The sequence below is a fragment of the Protopterus annectens genome, chromosome 8.part0 (genome assembly GCF_019279795.1).
Source record: "Protopterus annectens isolate FY-2018-M chromosome 8.part0, PAN1.0, whole genome shotgun sequence".
NCBI classification, from domain to species: Eukaryota; Metazoa; Chordata; order Ceratodontiformes; family Protopteridae; genus Protopterus; species Protopterus annectens.
The window spans coordinates 1,418,122,032-1,418,143,215 of NC_056741.1; the positions used below are offsets into that span (position 1 = coordinate 1,418,122,032).

At 35.1% G+C, this 21,184-nt stretch overlaps 1 protein-coding gene across 4 annotated transcripts in view; it reads left to right on the plus strand.

Annotated features, from left to right (window-relative positions):
* The window catches only part of LOC122809477, a 69,314-nt gene extending 49,101 nt beyond the window's left edge, over nucleotides 1-20,213 (plus strand). For all 4 annotated transcript variants that reach the window (XM_044081018.1, XM_044081019.1, XR_006365905.1 and 1 more), the window contains one exon: nucleotides 18,802-20,213. In XM_044081018.1, the coding sequence (XP_043936953.1) occupies nucleotides 18,824-19,543 (720 nt within the window). In that variant the 5' untranslated portion in view covers nucleotides 18,802-18,823 and the 3' untranslated portion in view covers nucleotides 19,544-20,213. The remainder of the gene's footprint in view (nucleotides 1-18,801) is intronic.
* Nucleotides 20,214-21,184: the final 971 nt, after the last annotated feature.

Consider the following 21,184-nt stretch of genomic DNA (forward strand, 5'->3'; position numbering starts at 1 on the left):
ATCATAAGTTAAAATTTAGGGTCAAAATGTACTATAAAAGGTTATATTATGTATAATGTTGCATAACACCCAGAGTAGCACAGTTGTGGAATATCTTGCCAGAATATATTAGATGGGCTATTATTCAGGATCATTTCAAGAAACTTTAAGACACCTGAGCTGACAAAAAGGTATATGATCCAACAATAACTGAGGCAGTGCTCTTTGAAGACTGTCAGGTCAGAACACTTTCTCCAAACTTATGAACTTATGAATGTATGAACTATGTAGTGTAAGTTACCACAGCTGTGTTTACAAAGCAACATGCAATAGCTCAGTACAACTTAGTGGTAAACTATACAATGTCATGCAAAATAAAATAGTAAAAAAACACAAGGCAGTCAAACACGACAAGTAGTGCTAGCAAGCCACTAGCAAGTTAGTGTTTGAGCCATGTTCATTTACCTTCTCCCATAAGTAAAAACAGCTACTGCCTTAAACAAATACAATTTTCATTAACTAGACACACAGGCAAATAGTACAAATCATAAATGAGCTCAAGTACAATTGTTAAATAAAAATAAGTCATTTTCTTTAGAGTCCAATTTAATGTTTATTCAGCTCCACAGAAGTTCCAAAAAGTTGATGTCCAAGTAGTTGAGGAAATGAAAAGTACTGTAAACATAACTGATGATCTAGTATTGTGCTATAAAGCCCAATAAAGCTATGACAAGATACTAATACAGTCACCAGATACAGTAAAAGTCTTTTGGCTTTTCCCGGTTAGGGGTCGCCGCAGCGGAACTCCGGTCTGCTCATGATTGGCATTGGATTTTTACGGTGCTGAGTTGCCAGCCCAACACCCAACCTTTAAAGAAGGCATGCCCATTCATGCTCGCACCTACCCGCATGTCTTTAGTGTCATTCCACCGTGGGGACGACATGCATACTACACACAGAAGGCGCTCCAGCCGAGAATCGAACGGGAAAACCTCTTGCTGTGAGGTGACAATGCTAACCGCTGCACCACTGCAGCCATGATATAATTTCACCCTACAGAAGAGCAAATATAAAAATTATAGAGTTATAAGTCTGAGAGACATAGATCATATTTAATCTCATCAGGCCTGAATCCTGATCAGAAAATCTGAGCAGTTGTACAAATGCCAGCGACAGAAGATGCGCAGACAGTACAGTAGTTTCTAGAAACAATGCAAACTCTTGCAAAGTTTTTACCCAATATGTTTGAGATTGCATCACCTATAAGAAAAGTATTAAAACAAACACATTCTGCGAATTGAGCTTTAAAGAAGGTAAGTGTTCCAAAATGCTTAGAAAACTAGTCACAATAGTTCCAATGTTAAGATGTTGTAATGTGAACAAGTCTGTTGTATTGCAAGTTGATAACTATTACGTATGGAACATGAGCTGTAATCCTGCAAGACAACAGACCAGTTGCCAATGATTCAAGAGCATTTTAAGATGAAATAGATAAAAAAATGCTAGCAGTAGTCTATGGGCATGAAAATCTATGAATATATCTACAGTAAAGAAGATCATGAAAGCAAACTTCACAAAGTATATTCACTACATTCTTGTACAGGACATTGTCTAGCAGGTAATGCTAATAAACTCCAAATGTTTGATATAAATATGACATACAGACTAGGTAAGAAGCTATAAATAACATATCTTGAACATAACCCGTTTAGCAGAAAAAAACATGAAAATATTAAGACATTTTGGAAAAGCTAGATAGTCTTTTTGGTACTATCAGTGTTACCGATGACTAAAGAAAAAGTAAAATAATTTCAGAGGTGTATTAATGCTGCATCTACTTAAAGATATTTTAATAAAAGATAGCCTGAGCAAAATCATCAGTAAGAAAAGAAACTCACCCTTAATGTTCATTTAAGGAAGAAATTGGTTGTGTCTAAGACTTGATATTCAAAGTTAACAAAATAATTTCCAATACAATGAGAAAACAAATGGTTGAAAAGATACGAGTCACATCTAGGAATAGGAAAGTCTAAAGAAACAGTAAAAGAAATGATGCTATGGGCAGGAATGTAAACATATGTGGGATAAGTAATACACAGTTGTGTCTTGTGCAAATCATACAGACCATGGCAACAATCCATAGAAAGAAATGTTAACATAGCCCACATCTGGTCTTTCAAGGTGCTAAGTGAGTTCTGATCTTTTCCTAGGTAAAGAAGCTATGCATTTCACATGTGTGGCTTTCTATATGAAATTGTGTGTATCCCAAAACTGAGAGACACATCAAATGAATGTCATTAGTGCATCAAAATTTATAGTTTCAAAGCAAGGGGCTCTTGATGTTATGTCTGGTGGTGGTCTTCAGTACATAAGTAAAGAATTCAGAAGATTTGTGCATGGGAATTTGGAGATTTAACATCTAGTCCACATTTTCTTAAGTCCAGTAGAGAAGTCTGAACAGTGAAGACTCTTGAGAGCAGATCTATCAAAAGGTGTAAGTAATGTCATCTTACATTTTTGAATGCAGGTATATTCTGCTGCAGACAGAGGTATATTCTCACCAGCTCAACTGTTGATAGGCAGAAGTTTGAAAAAGCAGATTGCCTCCTTCAGTTTCATTAGAGATGCCTGAAAGTCAACGTTAATGCAAGAAATGCTGGAAAAAAATCAGCAGTTAGAAATGTTACTATGATAGAAATTGCAAACAGCTACTAGACTTAAAGGTTGGAGAAAAATAAGGATCAAAAGCCAATGGAAAGAGTATAGCCTGTATATGAAGTTAGAAAAGCAATTGAATCAAGATTCTATGTAGTTTGTGTAAAGATGGTAAGTTGCAGAGACAAAATGTATAGATGCCTGTACAAGATAAATTCAGTGTCAGTAATCCAGTTAAAAAAAAATAATCAGACACAAGAAATTAGGTGCTGTGATAACTATAATACTCATGAGTTCAAGATAGAGGAAGAGAGTGTATATAGATAAAGGTGTTGTACAGCAGCAAAAATTGTCCCAAAAGCAAGATCAGATGTCCAGTGTAAGGAGCCCAGTTAGTATCCAAATATGATAGATAATTGAGAAACCAGACAGATATATGGACTGTTGCAGAATTAACAAGATGATAATGACTGGGACGTTGTATTATTAAAACAGTTCTTGTTGTGCACAAAAGCTGTGACTATAATACAAATAGCAAATTACATGTTTAATATAGTGCTAAAGATACATTATGATAGTCAGTGTAACATAATGCGCAATGCCTCACAGATAGATATCATTTTAAATTTAAAAAAAAGCATTAGAATATGGGACCTATAGATTTAAATGTTAATGAGCTTGCCATCACGATATGCATGTTATGTGCTACTCAGATGTTCCGAATAATTTAGTTTGCATTTAAGACCTTGTGAAGTTTAGACTACATCTTCTGCCTGAGTGCCATTGATTAAGCCTCATGGTATAACAATCACCCTCTGGGTGTACCCAGAGAAACAAAAAGCAAACCACTGTAGAACTATACCAGAAACCCCAAAGTCTCCATACACTCCAGGAGAACTAGCTTGTCAAGTGTGTCAAAACAAGTACAGAAATCTATGATGATCAGAGCAGAATAAAAAGTTTAATAATGAAACATAAGGAAAAAAATTTCCCACTTGAGTGAATGCATTCTCGATGCTGTACAAAGCTATGAAGCTGATTTGTTATCAATCCCAGAATCTATGAGATTCCAAAAAAGTATGCAGGTTGCATATGCAATACTTCTCCATAAACAAATGAATAAGATTTGTGATAGGGTAATATCTATCTAGAACAGCAAAATCAATGGTGGAATTCTTGAGAATTAGTGTAATTATACCCTCTTTCAAAACAGAAAAATGACAGTTTGAAGAAAGGATTTGACAGAACATTTGAAAGATGAACTGACTGAGGACAAGCACGCAATGTATAAGAAACTTGAGGATGCAAACGTGGTTGCTTCTACTTCAAACTGTTCACAAGTCTGGTCAAGAAGGTTGCCTGAAATCACTGCATGCCCTACAATCACATCCTAAAAGTTTCCCCCATCTGATGCAGTAAACTTCATCTAGGAAAAATTAACAGCTGTTTAATAGTCTTCCAACTGATGAGAGAGGACTGCACATACTGCCAATGAATGAAGAGTTTACATAGTTAATTTTTTATAGCAGAGATCTCACTAGACAGGCAACATACTTTTTATGGAATGTTATTGATTAGCAAGTTCAATATACCCTTGCCCTTGAGAGGGGGGAATGCCTCCAACAGGCACTCCATCCCTTGCCCTTCCATGTTCAAGCAGAAGAGCTCAGGCTTATAGCATTACTCAAACAAGCCAACTGAGGCAAAGTGTACTCAGATTAACCTGAAATAATCAAACGTTCAGGCTACACCCCTGATATATACTACAGCCATCTAATCAGGGTTACAATACTATTGTGATATCAGTTGATCAATTAACAGAGATAGATCTAAATTGGTAACATTTATTTAAATTCCTCTACTTCACAATTTCAACATCAGGGTACTTTTGAGGCTGAACTGGACCAGATGGCATTCTGATAAAGAGAAAGGCTGTACCTCCCACACAGAGTCAAAATATTAAGTTCTGTGAATGGCCATGCTTATAAGAAGCAGCAGTAGCCCCTTACCAAATCTGAATCCTTTCTAAATGGATACAAAGTCTTTCACAAGAGCCACAGGCTCATCATTGAAACACATACTGAAAATAACAGCAGGCAGGTTAGATAAAAAAACGCCAAGAGCTGGAGGCACTCTGTGGAGTCTTGCAAGGAGGACTTCACTCTAGCAGAAGGACAACAAATGAGAACATACAATGTTTGTCTGTTTGTGAATAGAACTTGGATATGAGTACAGTGTCTTGTGTAGCACCAGTGCACTACAGATCACAGCTATCAGTCTCTAATGGATACTGGGATCTATAGGTGTACTATGAAGGCAAGGTGAATGTGTAACATACTTCGAGGTTGTTCATTATCATCCTAACTAGAATTCATTTTCCACACAAAAAAATATCAATGACCTTCCTTGTCCATCACCTCACTTCACTACCTATGCTTCTGAAGGACACTATTGATGGCATGATTTATAACCTATAGAAGAATCATAGGTGACTCAAAACTGGGTAGAACAATAAAAGAAAGTGTCTCTCATTGGCACACCTCTTGAAAGGGGAAGAGTAAATGGGTTCCAGTCAAATATACTATAATGTTTTCTTGATATTTGATATTAAAAAAATTAGAAAATAAGAGTTTAGTAGCATTTCAAGGTACAATTATAAAAAAAATCAGGAGAATAATTTTGGATGCCTGTTAAGTATGTGATATCAAATCTCAGCAGTATAAAAATTTAAAATTATCACCAGAGAAAGGGAAGTGCCTCCAATTCACAGACAGCTGCAAAAGATAACGATTTTATATGACACATTTTTAAAGTACGTCATATTGAAATCTCATGATGTGAAATACTGAACTAAAAGAACAAAAATATTGCTTTATTTAAAGCCTTCATTTTAATGTAAGCATTGTGAGCACTCTACTATGAGACTTAATTGTTTTCCATTTGATAATCCTTGATGTGATTTTTAATTCAGTTAAGAGGTTAAATGATTTTAACTTGTGTTATCTTTATAAAATCCTGCTTTTGTTTTTCACTGGCTCTGTACTTTGGTATAAATAAGAGAAGATTGTGAATCTTTTCAAGTTCTCTTTGCCCTTCTTCTTTAGTATGAGATGCCCTCATCTCTTTCTCAGTTTTTTTACATTTACTTCCCTTAGTGTATTCTTAGCATTGTTCTCTTCCTTTTTATTATTCACACTGACATATTGTATTACTTTAACTAATGAAGATTTTTTTAAGCTACTTTTCTTAGTGTATTCCTGACTCTAGACCCTTCCCTGTCACTCTCCATACTGACTGTTTTATTAACAACTGAAGGTATTTGAAAAGACTTGGTGTCTGATTTTGTCTAATCCATCCACCCAGACCCCAAGCTTAGCTAATTTTGTTTCTTCTAGTCCTGCATTCTTTTATTTACTGGGGTGATGCATTTCTGGCAATATATCTGGTTGACCTTTCCTCCCATAACTTCCATAGCTATTTAAATTGGGGAAATTATTGGCCAGTTTTCACATAATGTGTTAAGATAGGCACTAGAGCTACTGGTTTAACACTTTACCAAAACAGTTTTGTAATTCCAATTGTGTTATTTGTCTCCATGTACTCATATTACTTAAAGGAAAAACTCTACCTTTTTCTACAGTTTAACTCAACCTTTAGGTTACATTTCTCCCTGAAAAATGATTCCACGTTATGTAGTTACCAGAAACCTGCTTATACTGCATACAACTTTAATTTCCTTTCCTTAGAATCAAAGTAAGGGAAAGCTCATGTACTGTTTTTAGCTTAACGTCTCAGGTATTTTACAGAGGAATTCATCTCTACCTGCATGACATACCACAGGTACAGAGAAATCTGTAGTTTACATTGTCAGGTACTGCTGAAAATCGTATATGATCAATTAGCCCTGCTGATGTGAGGAGTTCAGCAGCTGCTTACACTGATTCATGCCTGCTTCTAATGTAAGCATGCCTTTCGTAGCAAAACAAAGCAAAGCAATTAGATCAGTCAAGGGTTAAAAGGCAGTTGCCAACTTTTTGACATATTTACATAAGCATCATCACAGTATTGAAATAAATGCTAAGCTTTAAATATTATTGGTTGTTTATACTAATTCATATATTAAGATGACTTAAATCAAAGATGTCTGCAACATTTAGAGAAAAGTCAGAAAATATTTTTTCTTGTAAAGTGTCAACACATTTAGCATTTTCATGACCCCCAACCCCACAGGACAGTACTGCCCAAATCAGGGATATATGTATTGTACAGTGCAGTTAATTCATTGTTTAAATATTGAGATGTTTTTGTTAGAAAATGTTTTTACTCTTGCTATAATAGATGCTTTGAACATTTTCATAATAACTTTGTATATGTAACCATGGAGCTTTTCTCCATGGGTATCCATTGAAAAAGGATTTAAACTCCCTGTCAGACTTTCCTGATAAACAAATGTAAATAAATAAGTAAACAAACAATGCAAATGATGAGGTCAAATTCCAGGCTCACATACTTAAAATAGGCCCTGTCATTTCTATTTCCACTTTAGTCTGTAATCCTGTGCTATTGAAACACTAAATAGGCCACTTATAATTTTCAGCTCCATATCCACTAAACACATAATCCAGCACTGACTACAGGTGAGGCAGAGTATAGCTAAACTACAAAGCAAAGAGAGAGTAAAACACTGACACAAGGAAACCAAACACTCCATTTTTCTATTAATTGTTTTGTCAGCCTTAGAGTCCTTGATTGTGGCATTCATGCATAACATATGTAAATATGGTAAGCAGTAATATATAAGGAAAACAATCAACATATGAACTGAATGTGAAGACTAAAAATACAACACAAAGAACAGACAAGATGTGGATGAAGTGTATTAAAGATGCGAGTCAAAGGGATGCAGCAGTTCCTGTGCAACACTGGGGAAAGCAAAAAGAGAAATGGGGTGACAAAGTACATTTCAGTGATTTTCTTAAAAATATTAAGTGCAATGTTAACATCCCATACTTAAGACTGTGCAGTAGGTGAAGTAAATGGTGAGCAGACATTCTTGAATTTCTGCTGTGCCTTCTTACCATTTCTTAAAGGGAAATTCATACACATATATATATCATGTTGTGAATGGTGCATCTTTATTTGATAGCCATGTTGTGCTTGTCTCATTGGTATTGCCTGTGTTCACACTGGACACCAAACCATTGTACTAAACATGCTTATTGCATGGCAGTGCTAATGTATGTTTTCAGAGAAAGTAGAGTCAGCTGTGTTACACAATATAAAGAAATTCCACTTGAAAAATACTGCACTTGCATTAAAATATGGACAGCTATTTTTTATTCATCAGATTATGACCAGCCTTATTTTATTTATCTTGTGCTGACTGAGGAAAAAAACATACTTGCAGCACGTCAGTATGTGTCAGATAGGAAGAAACTAAATAATGGGCCATAAAACATAAGCATTTTATGTTCCAACAGTTGTGGTGTTTGCCAGTATTGTGACACACATTAATGAGTAGTCAGAAGAGTGACCCTTTTTAGTAGTAATAAGCATTGTTAAAGTAGCTATATACATCGTTTCACATGAGATAATTACAGAACTGCTTGGTAGACAGTAAACTGGGGAAACCTTGCAAAAGGAAAATCATAGCTAATGTAATATGGTATAGTCAGCTTTGGGGAAGTGAATGGAAAATGTAATAGAGCAGGAAAAGACATTGCAGAAAGGAAATATTTTGTACATTAAACAAATCACCATTGCAATTATAACTGGAAAAATAACATTACAGAAAAGATTACCATGTAGTGAAAAGCTGTGAATTTCTTAGGGCACAGCCACCATATCTAATAGCAGACTGAAGAAGCATAACATCGAACATTAGTTTGATAGTTGTGATGTGTACTAAAAAAAGGAATAAAAGTATAGGGGCATAAATGGTAAGTATCTAGCAGAACTTAGTATTATTTGAGGATTAAGAGCTGTTGTAAATACTGCTGACAGTACTGTTTTGTGATACTGCATCATGGAATACTGTGATTGATTTGCTTTGGAAACCCAGTATGCTGGAATAGTACAGCTGTAAAACCTACTATGGAAAACTGTGGTGAATGAACAAGATTTTTATTCCTGTTACGTCATATGTTTGTTGCAGGGAAGAACTTTTCTTTCACCACTCTAAATAAACCTCCTCTGAACCAAGAGAAAGCTGTTTCCATGGATTGTCTATATTATTGTAAGCATTATAGAATGCCACAATGGTAGAGAATATGGGAAGTGAATTTCCAAGCTTCTTTCTATGCTTTGATTTGTGTCTCATCTCCAGAAAGAAAAGCAGACTCCCTGGGTAAAAGACCACAGCTTAAAGTGATACTAACCCGGAAAACTGACTCCTCTCAATTTGTGTGATAAGCTATGTAAGCAGCATATAATCCTTAGGCCCATATAGAGATTTCTTCAAGTAAAGGTAATCTGTTTTATTTATTTATTTATTTGTTTGTTTGTTTTATTTGGTTTTAAAACAATAAACAAATTAATTATAAAACAAATAACAGTTACATAGGTCCACAGCTGATCAATATAACAAAGTTGTACATATCAACAACAATACATATTTTATAAAAAAAGTCTTTAAGTTTAAGTTAAGATTTTATAGGAATGTGGAATATTAGAAGTTCTCATCTTTATAGTATGCGGTTCACTACTGCAAACAATTTTGCCATACTAATAAATTCAACACTAAAGGGGTAACTTTACTTTTCCAATTTTTAGTAACTATTTTTCTGGCTATAGCAAGAATAGATCAAAGAAGAGACACTTGAGTTTTGGAATTATCTCAGGAACTGTAACATTAAATAAAACCAAAGGTTTAGAAATATTACATCTATCTGATCATAGAGTTTAAATGAAGTTATTAATTTCTTTCCAAAATGGGGAGATGACTTCACATTCATATACCCTATTTTTCCAATACTTCACATTCATATACTATATGTGTCCAATCAGCTACTATTCCAGAATCACATCTCAAGCATTTAATTCTATTTGATTTATACAAGAGTATAATTTTGTTAGGAGTGACAAAAGCTCTGTGTAAAAATTTCCAAGTGAACTTTTTCAAATATAACGAAGACGTAATTTTAGCTTTAGATTTTAATATAATTTTCTTCTTTTCTTAAGATAAGTCTTCATTATTATTTGTTTGGAGTAGTTCCAATAGGAATTGTCTAAATACATGAAAGTTAATGTAAAAATTGTATAAATTGAAGTCTTGTACACAAGACGAAAGTGCTAATCTTGCCTGTTATTAAAGAAATTTGTTACTAACTGAGGGACTGGACCTTCTCTCCTTTTTGTGGTTGAGTCTTTTACAATTATATCGTGGATTTTTGGCTGTTTCTTGAGAGTGGTCCAGGTGCCTGGAGTTGCGGTTAACAAATAGTGAATGCAACCTTATACTGTTGATATGGCCATGGAAATTCGGTCTGCAGATTTTGCATTGATCAAGGAAGAATACATTTTTAGGTTGGGCAAACCCAAAAAGAGTTGCGTAAAGTAAGAGAGGAAGTATCAATGTTAAAGGGGGATCTTACTCGGCTCATTGAGTTGTTTAGTCAGAAGGAACCAAAGGGTGGAGCTGTAAATTCAAGTTTGGTTTCACCTGTTTTCATACGAACTGCTGAAGCACCGACTACGTCTTCTCCATATTTACTTTCAGTGTGTTATGGTGGTGGAAAGACCACACATCCACAATGGACTCTGAGGGATGAGTGTGAACCAGTCCATAGTGAACGGGAAGTATTACCATCTGGTGGTAATGTTATTACCGACAAGTTTGGTCAAGCACCTACTCGGTGTGACAAAGGTACTGTGAACAATGCAAACAATACAACTGTAAGACTATACAAACTGATGGTACTAGGTCTAACAATATTGAACCGGTGTCTTTTAATGACATTTTGACCAAGAACTTTGACTTTGCTGTAAGGGGGGGATTTAAATACAAATGAATATGTTGCTGATATGAACGATGAAATACCAACGCTCAAGGATATGATATACATGTTTGAAAAAAGTTATTTAAATTGAAATGTATTCAAATTGACAACAGATACTTGCAATGTTGTCACAACCTGGGTATTGTCACACAGGGGCTTAGAATGTATAAATATCCTTTTGGGTTAATATATTCTGAAGAAGTTATTAATGATTTTCATTGTTTTTTTGATGAATGTGGGTTGGGACTCATTAGTAAATTAATCAAATACAATGAGGTAACTTTAAGTAGTTTGAAAAACCAGGTGGAAAAATTGAATTGTGACATCCTGAAGGATTTGTTGTATACTGAATATGAGCATCTGTATAAAAATGTTTTATTTAGGGTCAACAACAAAAAATTAGTAACATATTCTTGAAAAAAACAAAAAAAGTTGGCCAGAGATAAAAATCAATATGCAGAGGGAAATGTATATATAGGGCCAAACAGAAATGAGAACAACATTAAAAGTAAGAACGGGAATGTGTTTAAACCCACCGGGGAAGGGACAAATGAACACACAAGGGTGGAAAAAACTGGTCACACACCACACAGAGGACTGGATGAGTTAGATTCCTTCTCTGAACAAAATGGACATTTTTTTTTACAGTGAGAAGGTCAGAGAGACTGGCCAACAAGACCTGACACAATATGGATTTGGGGCAATATTACCAACACATGGTATATGGGGAGAACCAGGGTTGGAAGAAAGTGAAATAGTACCAGTGGTAGATATGGAGGGAATTGTGTTTGAACACAATGGGTTTAAAATATTTAATTACACCTCTCTTATACTTAGAAAAAGAACACTTCAATATTTTTTCAAAAGGGTTTAAATTTGTGTCCACTAGTTATGAGGATTTAGCCAACATCCTACTAACGCAATGTTGAATGAGTTACTTAACAAACCAGTAGTGATGTCATGATATCAAACTATTTGATTGGGTGCTGATGGGATGTGTCTTGGTTCAACAAGTTCATAAGGAAATGTACTAGTAGGGAGTCATAGTTCTGATGATGTCTTTTTAAGTAGATGAAAGCGTTCAACTCTGACTTTTAATTTTGGTTTATTAGAAGTGTTTTAAGCATTCCTGTGGTTGGTTAAATGCCTGGTTGTGCTTGTATTATTTTTTTCTATTTTATTTAGTATGTATAAAGTTGTTCATAGGATCATAATTTCATAAATTAGTACCAGGCTAACTGCTCTTGTGGGCCATTCTAAGCCCAACCAATTACCTCATGTGAGAATCACACCCTGCACCTTGTGCCTATAAGGTGAAAACCTTAACCACTATACCAACCTCCCACCTTTGTAGGCATATTTATATTTAACTATATACATACATGCTTATTCTGAGATCTTTCTATTTCTGTTTCTATACTATGTCAAGTACTATCATTATATTCCTAGGTTTTGTATTTTGGCTATAATCCTAGTCTAGAATATCATACAATAGAACATTTATATTTCCCCTTTGATACTCCTTAATAAAGTACTAGTGCTAGAATCAGTCCTATTTTTCCTTAAATGTTATGTCTAATGATAGCTGAAATAACATCTGAAAAATCTTCCAAACTTCCCATAATAAGTTGTTCCGAGATATTAAGTTTTGTTATCATTAAGAAGAGACAATAACAGAGAAATCCTAATTTTTTATCAGAAATGTCTTTCTATAGGCTGGCATATAAATTATCCTTTTAGTTTACTGCATGCATTCAGAAATATTTAATAACTGAAATAATACCTGAAAGTAGTTTTGAATGCAATTCACTGTCTTATCTAACTTGCATTCATTGACATCTTAACATATGATTCAAAATATTATGATTATTTACTGTCAGACAGAAAGAAGTAACCAGGACAGTTCTTAGAATTTTCAGAACTCCCACAGCATCACAAAAGTGCTCATGACTCTAATTTCGCTGCTTCAAGCTAGTTGTCATGACAAGGGCTTGCAAATGAACAGTTTATCAACTACAACCCACACAAAAAAAAGCCCACAAGTGAATCCAAGCCACCTCCCCACCACACAATAATCCCTCAAACCCCTCCAAACCACCAAAAAAACAACAAAAATCACATCAAAGCATGCCAACCACCAAAAAGCCACTGCATCCAAAGAAACAACATTCATTGACTTAGTAAGCACTACCTGCATGAGATGAATAAAGCAGACTGTCATTTCCTAGAGGAGAAACAGCACATAAACTTGCATTAAAAGAATGGCAGTTATGTGTGATCCAGGTTTAACTTGTAAAAGTGTGAATGTTACTCTAATTATTTGATAAGACTCCAATAATAATGTTTATATATGTAAGAAACTATAGTTTTTTAATAATCTGTTTTTAACATAGCATAACTTTCCTGGGTGCTATTGCATGCCAAGCATAATATCAGTAGCAAGTATTCAGAACTATGTAATAACTGACAGCTGTTTATAATGCAATTCACTGTCTTTTGCTTATTACCTAACTGGCATTGTTTGACATCTTAGTATATGGTTCAAAATCTTATGATTATTTACTTTTAGAAAGGAAGAGGTAACCTGGACAGTTCTTAGAATTTTCAGAACTCCACCAGCATCACAAAAGTGCTCATGGCTCTAAGTTGTTTCAAGCTGGTTTTCATAATAAGGGCTTGAAAATGAAAAGTCCATTAGTGACAACCCACATAAAAATGCTCACACGTGAATTCAATCCACCCCCACACCACTCATTAATCCCTCAAACCACCAGAAAACAACATCTGAAAATATTTCAACCACCAGAAAGCCATTGCGCTCAAAGAAATAATATTTAATAATTCAGCAAGCACTATTTGTATAAGATGTTTAATATAAAGTAGACTGTGCTGTTTTTTAAAGGAGACATAGCATATAAATTACATTAAAATAATGACAGCTATGTGTGATCCAGGTTTAACTTGTAAAATTGTGAATTTTACTCTAATTATTTGATATCATTCCAGTAGTAACATTTATATATGTAAAATCTATATTTGTATATACTTTCTTTATAACTTAGCATATCTTTCCTAGGTGCTATTACATGTCAATCATGCTATCAGTAGCACACTACTGGGCCATGTTAAGAACCCAGAATGTAACTTAACATGCCTCTTTAGTGTCATTTGCTGCATCTTGTATTATATTTAATAGTACATTACCCAACGTTGCCAAGATATTAAAAACTGTGACACCTAGCATAAGTTTCATCATAATAATGATTAACTTTTAATAAGATTACTAGTTTAATCTTTTAAACTTTAACTGAAAATAAGTGGCTTTAATTTCATATATAGCTAAAAGAATCAAACTCTAACATTTAAAAAAAGGAACTACTAACCATTTCAATTAGGAAAAGAAAAAAAGAAATGATTTACCTTGTAAAAAGTAATATACAGCACCTGTTCATGAGTATTCAAACATATCTTTAAAGTAAAAAGAATTTATAACCATGAACTACATTAATTTTCATTTATCATTCAGTTATTATAGCAATAACCCACGCCTGGGTGTGGGTAATGCGGGATTTACCTACGGTTGGCGTGGTTTGGTCCCGAGGGCGAAGCACTTTTATTAACCGACATTCTCTAGTTGCATTTTTCTTCAAAGATGATAGATTCCAGTCCATTTCTTCTGTTTTTTTCTAGGATATAATAATTATTATTATTATTTTTGTATAAAGTACATTGCATCTCCCAAGGTGTTAAAAATCATCTTTCTGGATGGATGGAGAATCCTTATTTTTGCTGGAAATAAGATTTATGCTTTAATATTGTTTTTCTTTAACTGTTAACAAGTGGCACACATGCTTTTCTCCTAGACATCACTAATGTTGAATAGTCATTGTCAAATCTTATAGTATTTTCTTTAATTTTAACTGGATAATTAGTCTATGCAGCTTTTAAGACTAAATCCTTATCTTGACTTGAGAAAAATCTTACAATCACTAACCTTGGTGAAGGTTTTTTTTTTTTTTTTTTTTTTTTTTTTTTTTTAAGATGAGTTAGAAAGTGAACTATATACCCTTGCATTGCCAAAGGAAAAAGCTTCAGGTAGGTTCAAAGTTTTAGGAAGCCAGTTATTAAGGAATTGAATCATACTGTCTCCATTTTCCTTTTCAGGAATCCGGTAAATCCTTATGTTATTACTAGATCTGTTCTCTAAGTCTTCTATTTTTTTCAAAGAATAAGTTGTTTTGTTTTAGAAGAAATTCAGTGTTTCAAGTAATTTTCCATCAAAATCAGGCATTGCCTCTTCTATACTCAATATTTGTAATGATTGATTGAGATTCACTCAGCACTTCAACTTGTTTTTTTACATTCCTCTTTAAAATTGTCGATTTTGCTTTCTAGTTTATCTAGCCTTACAGATAATTCACTGATGTTACTCAGTATAGCCCGTATGTGTTTTTTGTAGTACTGTCCTGTACATTGGGCTTAGAGTGGCTCATTCTGAGACAATTAGTTCTCTCTGGTCTTCTTGACAGGAAAAAGCAATTAAGTGTTTAAAACATGTTATTTTTTGTAGTAAATCTTTCATCAGATGTTCAGCTATAAATCCATCAAGGTTTAAAATGTTCTATTTGAGTTTTTAGAAAAAAATCCTGTCAGAGAAGTTAAAATGAAGCAGAGCTACAAAACAGTGCTGTTAACTGCTCACCATCTTGGCCACACCCTTGTAAAGGTGATCATGGCAGTGAGAAGAAATTTTTTCTTGGTGATTTTTTTTTCCTCTGAAGTCAAAAACCTGTGTTCTGAAACCACAGCTGTAGTGCTCCACTCAAGATGGAGAAAATATGTAAGGCTTTAGTGAACTGTTACAGAACTGATGGAATTGTAATACAATTCTTTAGGAAAGATGAGCAGCCACTGAACAACACCTGCAGAGCCTCTCACAACAGACTTCTGGAATAACAAACTCCTCACTAGAATCTCAAAATCCAGTATACCCCTGAAGAAACTATCGACAGATGATGATGCAGAGCCTTATTTAATGACTTTTGATTGACATGCGCGTAGAGAAAACTGTCCCCAAGTTGCGTAGAAGAGAATACTGTCCTCTGATCATAACTGGACATTCAGTACAAATGGATCAATAAGATGTGTAGATGATTGACTTAGTGCACATTTTGAATGTGTAGCTAGAACCTCATGTAAAGAAAGTAAAATGCTGGAATACTGTCCTTAGATAAATTTATAAGGGCTCTCTGCAACATGTCTCTGAATCAGACATGCAGACACCAAGGGCTAATAGTAAGTGTTCACCTTAGTATGTTTCTTTACCTGCAGTCAAGAAAAAATGTTACCTTTTGGTTGGTAGAGAGGCATAACTCTGCCTGACTTTTCTGTATATTTCTCTCATGATACACTCTCTGTTAAAGGTAATACTAGCAAACATAGCCCCATACAGAGCAGCATGTTCCTGGCCCAGCAGTCATTATTCCATACTCCTTTCTGCCTCCATCTGCTCACACTATTCATTTATCTTGCAATACCCTTTAACAAGTAAATGCATATGCCATCCACTCACTTCTAATCACAGTGAGAAAGTAATATGATAATCAGACTTATTATTATCCTAGAATATTCATAAGTTTGTACACCACTTTGGACACAAAATCATCTTCTCCCACACTATGCAACAGATCAGCAATGTAGTTCTCCTATGTTGCCCTAGTCTAAGCATCCTACTAGATCCTGTGTTGTTTTTTTTTTAATTTCCCAGTATCTTTGGATATTTTTTAGTCTAACTTCATTCTTTTGACATAGACCACTTTCAGCAATGTTACCTCACCTTTTAACTCCACAAAGTCTATGGCACAACAAAACCTGAGATTTATAAACTCTACCATCAGACCACTAAGCATTCATAAAACACAGTCTGTTTTCTATATCCTACTTTTGTTCAGGGTTCCTGCCATGGTGCTCTTGCACTTTTAATTTCCAGGTCCACAAAATCATGATGTCAGCTTGCTTAGGCTCAGCACAACTCTCCCATCCATATTTAATTGTATTTTTTATTTTATTTGTTTGTTTGTTTGTTACTGCTGCTTGTCAATCATCGGACCCTTTCTTGAGCAATTAATCCCTTCTTTTCCATCACTGGGTTAAAGCCAACCAACAGGGGTCATCATACAGGAGACTATTAGGGGGTCTTTCAATGGTTTTCAATTTTCTACCTGTCCCTATCCACACGTGCACCTGGTAAGGTGCCAAGGAGTGGGAATGCAATGGGCTCCCATGAAGGGAATCCCTTCACTTCTACAAGGGAATTTCCTTCAGCCCGTCCTGCCTTTCCCTACTGCAGCACTAGCAGTTGTCTTTCCAGTCTTAACCAGGGAGATCACACCATGCTGTGTGCTCCTAAATTTGTAGCAACCCTTCTCTCCCCAGGAAATGGAAGTAGACCATGACCAGTCACCCCCCCGCCCTTGCCTGGTTCCACCATTGTCAGGGTTCCACCATTGTTAGGACCGATTTGCTTACCTGGTTCACAGTCAGATCTCTATCCTTCTGCACATATTTTAAGATTTTAAAAGCTGCTGTACCCAAACCAAAAAGTGATGTTTTGAAAGAGAGAAGCTTGTTATTTCTATGCAACCTGCAACTCAACTAAAACAGGTTTGTGTACTGCAGCAAATTTCCATGAGATCCAGTTCCAAAATGCCCATTAATCTGGGGTAGTGTTTTAATTCTTAAAGGCTGTTACTGAATCAGTGCATACATTATTCTGTCTATCTACTTTTCTTTTTCAGTGAAAGAAATGCTTAATGACTAACTTCGGAGCAGGGGTTTATTTACTGCAGCTCCTCTCACTGACAGCTAGTAAAAAACAAAAATTTAATAGCACCGCTTATGTTCTTAATAATGAATTGCAATCAAACTCATTCTATTTTAAGATGCAGTCCATATAAACCAAATTAATAAAATATAAAAAACAAATGAAGAAACAAAACGGGCACCAAAACTATAGGATAAGGATTGTACTAAGATTTACTCAAGTATGGCTTACAATTTATGAATTTGGGATTAGCCATCACAGCCAAACTACGCAGGCATGAGTAACCCACGACAAAGGTAAGGCATAGATTGTTACATAATTTCTAGTGAGCAAGGATGAGTACTTATTTTTTTCAGATATTTCCAATATCTGTAAAAGGTAATACAACCTAAGTGCAATTATGCTGATTAAACACCCACCACCTCATTTGGGACTGTGGTTTAATTCAATAAGTATGCACAATATGTACACACCATATCAGACAATTATATTTCAAAGCATAAACTAGCCTAATGATTAGTTCTTTTTTATGGTTGCCAGTCAGTCAGATGGATGAAATCCCTGCAAGATCTTAAAGAGGCTTCTCACAGATATAGAAACACACACACACACACACACACACACGCACACACACACACACACACACACACTTTGCCAGTTTTCATGACAGATATGTTGAGAGCAGAATGCTAGGCCTTTCTCCTAGCTGAACCTCTCCAGCAACCCCTGTACATTCTCAAATACAGATCACTAGCATTGCAGCTCAATGCCTTGCCTTGCCTCTGTGCCAGTTAATCAACAAATTATTGAGTACCCATTAACTAATTGCCTGTACTATAAGGTTTGGTGAGCTAATGACCTGCTGGGTCTTATGACAAAATAATCAGAAACCTGTCCTAAATTAGTTCCATATACTTTCTGACACCATGTTATACAAGAAATATTGACTATTAATTGTTATTTTATGAATCCAATTTCACAAATTAATTTTGCTAGGCAATTTTCTGTAGTTATGTATAATGTTTGAATAAGTGAATAGCAATGCTTCTGACCTCAAAACTTGCATTTTACAGAATAGAAACTGAATTTTTGCATTCTCTAATCAACAGCATAATAGCAGATTTTTGAACTCATTTCCAGCAGTCATATTCCCTATACTGCATGATTACCATTTGCTCCACTGTGTAACTATATATTTGTAGGATGACTGGTAAGTCCACTCACCTGGCTAGCAAACAAATAAATGTAAAGTTTCCAATGATGGGGATTTGATACCTTCACACTGTAAATTATTATTTATGCTCCCTCACTGATGTGCTCTAATCTTTCTATTCCATTTGGCTGCAGGTTCCCAGAGAAGATACAGACAATGCTGAAACGAGTCATGTTCTTCTTCTTACTACTTGCTAATGAATATATAAAACTTGTTGACCTTAGAGGCTGTTCAGTCCCAGTAGAAAGGGTGAATTATGTCCTCAAGACTTGTGCAACATTCCACTTCCACAAAAGCCAGACATGGAACCTTCCAGAAACTACAGAAAAGACTGTTCCAGGTGGATGGACTGAACATGTTATTGCATTTACAGTGGCAGAAGGGTGCTTGCTCATGCTCTGGAATGGCCATCAAAAGGCTGGAATGCCTGTTCTTTTCCAGCAAGGTTTTCACTGGAATGTCAGAGGTGTATACACCAAGACCCTTGTTACCCTCTTCTGTAACTGTGAAGCAGAAAATAACCCTGCTGAAACACATAACTTTGAAAACTTTAAAAGAAAACACCTGGTAAACCCAGATAATTGTAGTGACAGCCATGACAGACGTTTCTGGACTGATTTAATAAATCACAGAAAACTAACAGATTATGTTACGAATATCTTTATCCATGCTTCTGCCAAGGAAGCAAGCGAGATTTGCCATGGGATTCATGTAGGTAAAAGACATAGTGGACGATTTAAAAGTAGGAATAAGTTCAAGATTACTACCGTCATAAAGGAGACTAATGGTCTGTATTCGGCTACCAGTACCATGCATCATGTTGAAGTTGAGTGCAACCCCCGACATTTACCAGTAAAATTAGTGAAACCATCTTAAGATTTCATGGTGTTTAAAGGGTCAGAAGAGGCTAACGTCCCATGCTCACAAACTCTGCATACAAAGCAGCACAAACCTGACCATTCCCACAATCTTCATTTGTACTTCATACAGTTTAAGTCTTGTATAACTCGGATATAATATTTGCTTGCACATCTTAAGCAGTTGTTCTTCATAGACATCTTGTTGCAATAGCTTGTGCATGACCTTTTAAACTGATGGCCAACTATTTTATTATCACAATTTGTCATTAAAAGCATATATATTATCCCTGTGCATACCGCAAGTAATCACCATAATTTCAAGAATTTAACCAATTTCTTTTTTTTTTTTAAGTAAAATACAGACAAGGCGTATCTCAGCAGCCCAGATAATTGGAATTATTCATATTATTTCTACTTTGCTGACTGCTTATTGTGTTGTTCTAATGTTTTTCTTGTTTTAGTTATAAAATGCAATTTCATTGTTATATGACTTACATTTTTTTCTTCTTTACCAATTATGGTGTTTGACTTTCAGGAGTGTAACGCAAACTGTAATTCCTTTGACATATGCCACAATTTTAAAAATAGCTTTAATGTCAAACTCACACCATTTGCAAAAACTCTTGAGTATTGCAAGATTGTAATTTTTGCTGATGACTTTAAATAAATATTGCTTTTAGCTCTGACAAGGCCTCTGTTTTGAAATGTGTAACTGATAAAACATGAATTATACCAAAACAGGTTAAAATAAGGGCTGTTGCTACTGAGCATACCTCTTAACCACTGAGCATTACAAATCATTACACTGGCCTTTAAATCATATCAGTAGGTCAAAAATGGAGCACTTTCCTATTCTTTTTCTCAATAAAAGGTCTTTATATCCTGAAACACATTGTTAGTGATAGGGAATGTTTGTACAGGTTTAGTTAAGTTATTTAATAAGGCATTCACCTATAAATAAGTGAGGCTTTCTGAGGAACATCAGTAAATTTAGTAGGAGCAAGGGTATTTGACAACCAAAATTATAGCACCATGCCTAAATCATAGCAGTATTGAGGTACACTATTGAGCTTTGAACAGCAGTTCTGGTTTTAATTCCCTCACTCCCACATTCCACATGACTTGAACTCCTGATTGTCTCACAAAAGAGACACGTGCCTAGAGAAGTTTACCTGCTTAATAAATGAAGAAAAAACAAGGCAACAGAAATCCATTCTCTCTTCAGTAAGTATAAACCAGCTGCAGTAATCTACATCTATGAAAGCAGAAATAAGCTCTAAGCTGTTAAAAAACACTAGAGCTATGTGTGCTAGATTCTGTAGAAATATAATGATATTTGTCATTGTATTATAGTTTTGTATTACTTAACGTGTTTTACTGATAAGTGGCCTGCATTTATACTGAATATTTCTCCAGCTTTTGATGTGTACCTTCCTTTAAGTTGTTGTAAAGAGCTGTATATTTAGTAAGTCAAAGAAGGAGTTCTTTTAAAAAGCTGATAGTGTTGTCCTACCTAGGGATTCAGAAGCATTTTGAATGTCATGGTCGCTGAATTTGCACAAAGGATGGCCGCATGTCAGGTATAGGCTATTATGAGAGAGACTGAGCATGATCCCATCAGGCCATAAAGTGCAACAGCCTGCATAATATGCAAATG